Raw genomic sequence first — 7,194 nt, 5'->3', positions numbered from 1 at the left:
ATATTGCCAATAAAATCATACACAAACAAACAAACAGGCAGCCGCATCTCAGAGCTCCAGGCAATACGATTTCTGTGCCTGCGTTTTTGGCCAGCTGTAGCCTCCTTGTAGGAGTTCGCACAATCGGTTCCTAATCAGTATTTGTTCGGCAACAGTTGCCCCCGCGTTACAGCGACACGAGCCAGGTCACAGACAGCTGGGTGCTGTTCTGCACGTCGACCAAAGCTAGCTAAGCACAACGTACCAAACAAGCACGTCAAGCGTTCAGAACAAGCCTGTCGTGCCGGTCCCAAACACAGAGCGGGGCGCCCAGGTGTCGTACAAGTCAAGTGCGCTGCTCGTCACAAGATAACAATCGTATAGCCAGTTGGTTAAGCTGACTCGAGCAAACGCGCGTCGAGCCTACCCTTGGCATCCTTTCTTTCTCTGTGTAACTTGATCAGGCGCACGCGTAGAGTGGAAGACACCGAAGAAACATTCATTCGAGATCTTCTCTTGCGAGAGCCTTTTCAGCACAGATAGCAAGGGGCCAGCGTTCGGGCGTACACGACTAATGAAAGTGCGCCATGAAGCTCGCAAGCTTCTGGATCGTATCGGCAACGGCGCTCATCGTCGTCGCTGAAGCCCAGTCGGCTGAGATACTGTACAGAATGGACTTCGCCAACGGTACGGTGTCAATTCTGATTGTTAACTGCAAGGTAAAAGGTAGAGTACAACGCTGAGGACTATAACATGTTGTGGATCACATAAATAGTACATGTTGATGAATCGTGTAAGCGTTACAGCGTCATTGTGTTGTATATATACATTCAAACTCATACTGCAACCAAGCATATGAAAAGCACTGAGCATGTATGCGATATGTGAGCTCCGCTCCTATTCGGTACTTTCGTGCCATAGTCACTCTGTTCTTTTTTCTACTTCGGCCTGTTCTGCTTGAGAAAAAAATGCATTGTAAACAATCCATTTTCTCACGTACGCCCTTCTTTTACAGATATCGTACCGTAATTTTGCTTGAATAGCAAAACAATTAACTTGTGCCAGCGGTAATCTATGCTTGTGCTTACTATCTCAAGCGAGAGGAGAAAATTATATATATATATATATATATATATATATATATATATATATATATATATATATATATATATATATATATATATATATATATATATATATATATATATATATAGCTATTGAGCTAGGAAGAGAAACACATCGAAGAACCCGCTTACGTCTGGTTACTAGGAACATAGGACTTTCCTCTTATTTTGTTCTAATGTATAATTGATGTTTCCGCGTCATGAGTATAGATAAATAGATAAAGCGGAGCAGAGAGGGTTCAGAGCTCAGTCGTTGTTATAGGTCCCTAGTATTCCTTCCTGAGCAAATTATTTCTGCATCTAAGATATGGCAAACATTCCCAAATGTATTTCAAACTTTATTAGCAACAGATAGCCAAGGAGGGCAAATAAAACACTTTGATTTCTTCCGCAAGATTTACTTTGCCGTCAAACTTGGGCACGCACTCGCCTATACAGTTGTTAGGTTCAGCTAAAAAACCTTGTGTAAGAGAAGCTATGAGCCAGTGTTGATTGTGGACACACTGCTAGCGAAAGCTGACGGAAAGTGGCAAAGGGCTTTTAACAACAAATATATTTGTGAATTCAGCCCCTGAACTCCACGTACATAAATACTTCGTTTAGCGCAAAACAACGGACACAAGAAAAGGCGACAGGACAAGGCGCTACTCTCAACTGACATCATTTTATTGCGTTATTGCATCATTATTGCGTTTTATTACGCAATAAAATGATGTCAGTTGAGAGTAGCGCCTTGTCCTGTCGCCTTTTCTTGTGTCCGTTGTTTTGCGCTAAACGAAGTATTTATGGATCCGCACCAACTAGCCCGCCAACACATTGTGCTGAACTATCTTTCCACGTACATATAATGAAAGTATTAGGTATAAAAAAGATCGAGACTTTTACGGGCGTGATTGTTTAAGATGCGCATGTTCTTCAGTAACATGCGGGACATAAACTTACGATCGCACAATAATATCAACCACACAAACTAAGAAAACCCAAGCCAATAGCTGCGCGAAGCAGCCGCACTGCAATGCACACTTTCAAATTGTCTACCAACCCTCATGCACATACGATCGAATGAATGTTTACACGAGCAGTGCTCAAGTTTTGGTCCTCGCTTGGCTGCCACTGCGCACTGCTCAGTGACTGACGGCAATTTTTGCAAAGATCGTATCGAATCATCGATAATTAACGTGGCTTCCTTTTTTTTTGTTCATGTTTTGTTGCAGGAACCTGCATTACAAACCTCGGGGTGATCCCAGATGGACACTCGTTCTATGACGATGTCGCGTGCGTGCGCTACATCTGTGCTGCCAGCGCTAGGTCGATCAAGTTCATCGAGTGAGTGCAAATGAACATTTTCAAACATCACGACTTCGAAACGAATTTCAAACCAGATCTGCGTTACCCCAAATGTAGGGGGTGTGCGAACATTCTAAACATCGAATACGAATCAATAACTTTTTCTGTTCGAATCGTATTCTATCCACGAATTCCCTTCTAGGATTTATTGAGCACTCATTTCTTTAAAGTATTTCAGTGGTAACACTTATCGGAGTCCCAAAGAAGAGAGAATGATGGAAGTGAAAACTGTTTCAAATGATGCTGCTGCACGAGAGCTGCGAAGGGTGGCCAGAATTCCTGAGCGGACGCACGGGGCACATAACTACTGCTCAATAATTTCGAGCCATTTATTATGGATACGCAACTTTCCGCGGCCTATATGCCAAATTGTCTCAATTCAGGCAAAGTTTTCTTACCATTTAGACATTAGCAGCACGTTGGCAACCCTTTAAAAGAATTGGTTGCGCTGTAATACAACACTTCTCTCCTCGAGCGAGCTCAGCACTCCAGGTGAATTTGGTGACACGGCTGCTGCCTTTTTCGTTACTGTCATTGTCTGTTTGCCACAGATAAATGAAAAACCTGTTTATCATTTAAAAGCTCCTCGGTTCACCAAATGTCCATTTGCGAAGGCATTAACTGCTCTAAGCAAGTCATGCAAATAACGTCATAAGGCCTTTTGTTCTTTGTGTTTTGTTTTGTTCTTCTAAGGAGGACTCCACGCTTGATATTTTGCTGTCTGGAAGTAAAATATGCGGATGTAACTCTATATTCGATGGACATTTTTCTCGAATATTCGAATTCGATTAGAAAATTTTACTATTCAAACATCCCTACCAGAGCTCCGGATTGTAGCCCTCCATTACATTCCCACTCCATTCCGGAGAGTGCGGATCCCCATAATTTCCCTCCTTTTAACTCCCCGCAATGTTGAGTGCCGGCCCATTCCCACTCCTTAAGCGGCTGAGCTGGTCCATTCCATTCCTCCAATCCGAGTAAGTAAAACGTTCTATCCATAATTGTTCACTGCGCTTACGTGCAACAAAAAAAAATCATTTTGTAGGTTTTACCAACCTGGCAAAGAATGTTATGCTCCAATTTTTCCAATAAGAAAAAAATTTTGTCAGAACCCATCTCACTATTACTGTCGACGGTAATGTGTTAGCATTGAATTAATATAGCGCCACAACGTATTATATACCACCGCTGAAACAAGGTATGTATGAGGCGTGTATTGTGTCGGCACTCCTCTTTTGCGCTTGTTGGTGATGATGATTTATTGACATCCCCATTGAGAACGGACAGTGACAAATAGTCAGCTAGCCTGCTTGAGCTGGTCAGGTATGCATACATTCTTTTCATTCTAAGATTTTCATACACATTTCCTTAATCTTGTTTCTCTGCCTCAATACCTTCTGTCTTCCGTATACCGCTACCTATGTCTGTAACGGATCCGGTCGAATCAATCCTCTTGCTACATTTTTTTCCACCAATACCCTAAGCCTCTCTTGCTTATCTCGACTGCTGGCCAGTTTATACTTCCGCCCACTTTAAATTATAAGGTGTACGTTACCTACGAGTCTCACTGGACGCATCCCTTCTCATTCCATTGGGATGTGCTGAGCGGTCTGCGGATTTTCGCTGCGGCATACAGCATGCGGAGCGAGGCCGAATTAATCAACACCTCGAAGCAAGAGAAGCCGAAAAATGGCAAATCAGTTTTGCGGAAGCCCTTAAGGTGGAAAAAAGGTTTATGAAAGTGAAATAAACCGTCCGCCCGAGTTGTGTCACGACTCTACCAAAGGTACCCCTACAGGTTTCACACTTAGGAAGCTACTGATCACTCAAGACAAAGCTTCGATGATTGTTAGCTCCTTTGCATTACTTCTTAACAAGCCCTTAATTTCGAATGAGTGTGGATGGGGATGGCAGCCACGTTTTTAGCGCCAACGCCACCAATTCGAAAGAGACAGAAAGGAAAGGCGGGTAAGTTAACCAGAGAATCTTTTTTATGATTGTCACCCTGCGCGTAGATGGGCAAAAATGATACAGAATTAATGAGAGGAAGAGAAAGAAAAAACGAGTCATTGCTTTTATGTGTTTATAACTGACAAAATAAGATGGAACCCCTAGGTTTCCCCTTCATCTCCTCGCTCATTGCCGAGGGTCCTTACTGCGGCAGCCTTTCTGCCGTGGCGCAGAATACGACAGTTATTGACCAGCAGCCTGCACGTAAGTTCACGTACTACTTGATGCCTGCAGTTGAAAGTATATGTCATCCACCGCTCGTGGCTTTGAGTGACGCTGACCAACACTACATATTCTACAAATGCATAAATAGTAAAAAACTATGGGCGACGGGACCATCGCCGCTGTAGCCAATTTTGCAGTGCACCACACGCACACTGCGGTATGTATGGATATGTGGAACCGACTTCCACTATCGGCAAGTAATCTTCTCGCTCGCTTCAGCTTTTCTTTTCGTCGTCCCTTGTACATTTACTTTCAAGCAACAGTTAAATTTCGCTACACTTTCTTTCGCTTCACTATCTCTTTTCTTCCCCTGGTGGCAAATAAATATAGATAGAGCCCCTCGGTTCATTTATTCTTCTTTTAGAGGATCGCAAAAAGCGCATTAATGATTGCGCAACCCTGTGATGCAATGATTATTGCCGTCTATATTGCAGAAAAGTCAGCGCCAATCAAGATGTAATGACTGCTAGACAAAAAAACGATCGCTTAAACAACCTGTGAATAGCGACCATTCAAATAAGCTTCTGACTGCCGGTTGTCATAGTAGAGTGAACTAAGTATGTCTAACCATAACTTCTGTCTTCGACTTTTCTTTCCGAAGGTCCGTTCTGTGAAATATTCATAAAAGGAATCGTGAAGGCGAGAGACTGCAAATTTTTGTTCGCCGTGTTCAAAGAAGTGGCATGACACGTGCGTGTCCATTATTTCTATTATTCCCATAGTTTGATGAGTCATATCCTTAAGTTGTTCTAAGGCAGCTCTTCACAGTATGAAGTCTGCATTACACCACAGAAATTACTAAGAGATGATATCCGACATCAGGGAAGTACATCGCCATGCTCTGGAAACAGGGCACAACATTATCTTTCACTGGATTCCTGCTCACTGTGGCATCGTCCGCAACAACCTAGCTGACAAGGCTGCCCGGTCTGCCCACGAAGACACCAAGACGCGTCCAATACCACTGGCGACGTCGGACGCTGCCAGGGAACTTCGCTTGCTTGCACGCAAAAAGTCACAATATTTCCTGGGTTGAAGTGCGTTCAATTGCCGATTGCATAAACTGGACCGCATGCTACGGCTACAACTGCCATCTACTCTTTCCCCCAGCGAAACAACCGTGCTGTGCCGCTTGTGGCTGGAAGTGGCGTTCATGAACGCTTGCTCCTATCGTATGGAAATGGCCGAGAGGCCAGTGTGCGACTCCTGTAGGTGCGAGGAAACCGTCGTGCACCCATTGTGTGCCTGCCCTCGCTACGACGTACAACGCCTCTCTCTGCGGACAACTTTAAACCGATTGGACTCAAGACCGTTCTCCGAGTCAAAGATACTCGGACCGTGGCCACACCCGTCACTGGCATGAAAAGCGATTCGTGCACTAGTACACTACTTTAAGTGCACCGGCTTAAGAGACCGTTTATAGTGTCCCTGTGCGTGCCCGCACACGCACTCAGCGCTTACTGTTTCCTTCTCTTCCTCTTTATATCCCCCTTCCCCCACTCCCAGTGTAGTGTAGCAAACCGGGTGCTCGTCTGGTTGACCTCCCTGCCTTTCCTCTCCTTGCTGTCTCTCTCTCCTTAAGTTGTAATACTTCGGCGCGATTCCTTCCGTGGAAGCGAGGGTTGCCTAAAAGCAAATGGGAAGCGGGGGTCAAATTTCTCAAGACGCTGGTAAAATGACATATATTTGATGCAGGCAACCGTGATCGTGTCCCATGCGGACCGGTTCATCGTTCATACACATTCAAGGGGAATAGTTTACACGCAGCGTGGCGTTCCAATCAGCTAAATTTCTTAACGTTTTTTTTTTTTTTTTTTACCATTTACTGTATTTGTGAACTTAAAGAAATTTTATCGCAGATGTCCCAAGTTTGTCGTCGACTTGACCGACGGTGCCTGCCGCATCGCTTCCGGAAAGCTCGGACGATATCCCGAGTGCTGCGACTACCCAGAATGCGACCACAACGGGCACTCATCCGACCACCTAACGCCTCCTAGCGTGAAAGGATCTCATAATCGTGGCGGGAAGTCTGTGATCAAAAAGCACGTGACGCTGCCACATAGAATAGTCAAAAAGCAAAAACCTGGAAAGTGATGTCTCGTGGACTGTTTTCTTTGCTCTGCTTATTTATTTATTTCTCTTAAGGGGGGGGGGGGGAGGGGGCAAACATTCCGAGTGGGCGGTTAGCGTGTCGTTGTACTTCATTTGCTGAGAAAGTCGTTTCCGATGCTATCAGCCTAATGCTTCTTCGACTTCGGATGGAATATTACACTGTTGCGAGATCTCTCAAGCGCGAAGCACCCTTTTCTAATGTGTCTACACGAACTTCAGATCTCCTTAAACCGCGCAGCTTCTTCTTTGTGTACAGTTCGGCGAAATATTTGCTGTCATGTCTAGACACTCGAGACCAGCATTACAAGACGAGTTTGTAACTATTGTTCACCTCAGTAAGAGCCCCCGGCCGTGGGCAAACCAGCCCGAAATGCCACTAAGTTCCAAATTTTAGTGA

The 7,194-nt window shown here is 44.6% G+C and overlaps 1 protein-coding gene across 1 annotated transcript; it reads left to right on the top strand.

Moving 5' to 3' along the window:
• Positions 1-388: 388 nt before the first annotated feature.
• On the top strand, positions 389-6,791 carry LOC142577759 (uncharacterized). Its single transcript, XM_075687212.1, has 3 exons — positions 389-666; positions 2,318-2,429; positions 6,545-6,791. The coding sequence occupies exons 1-3, from the start codon at positions 567-569 to the stop codon at positions 6,777-6,779; spliced, it is 447 nt and encodes a 148-aa protein (XP_075543327.1). The 5' UTR covers positions 389-566; the 3' UTR covers positions 6,780-6,791.
• The last annotated feature ends 403 nt before the right edge of the window (positions 6,792-7,194 follow it).

The sequence above is a fragment of the Dermacentor variabilis genome, chromosome 4, assembly GCF_050947875.1.
Source record: "Dermacentor variabilis isolate Ectoservices chromosome 4, ASM5094787v1, whole genome shotgun sequence".
NCBI lineage: Eukaryota > Metazoa > Arthropoda > Arachnida > Ixodida > Ixodidae > Dermacentor > Dermacentor variabilis.
This window is presented reverse-complemented; position numbering and strand designations above follow the sequence as displayed.

Excerpts from the sequence above, each read along its gene's own strand:
- LOC142577759 (XM_075687212.1), top strand. The coding sequence starts at position 567 with ATGAAGCTCGCAAGCTTCTGGATCGTATCGGCAACGGCGCTCATCGTC. Across the intron at positions 667-2,317 it reads CAGAATGGACTTCGCCAACG|GAACCTGCATTACAAACCTC; the intron begins GTACGGTGTCAA and ends GTTTTGTTGCAG. Across the intron at positions 2,430-6,544 it reads AGGTCGATCAAGTTCATCGA|ATGTCCCAAGTTTGTCGTCG; the intron begins GTGAGTGCAAAT and ends ATTTTATCGCAG.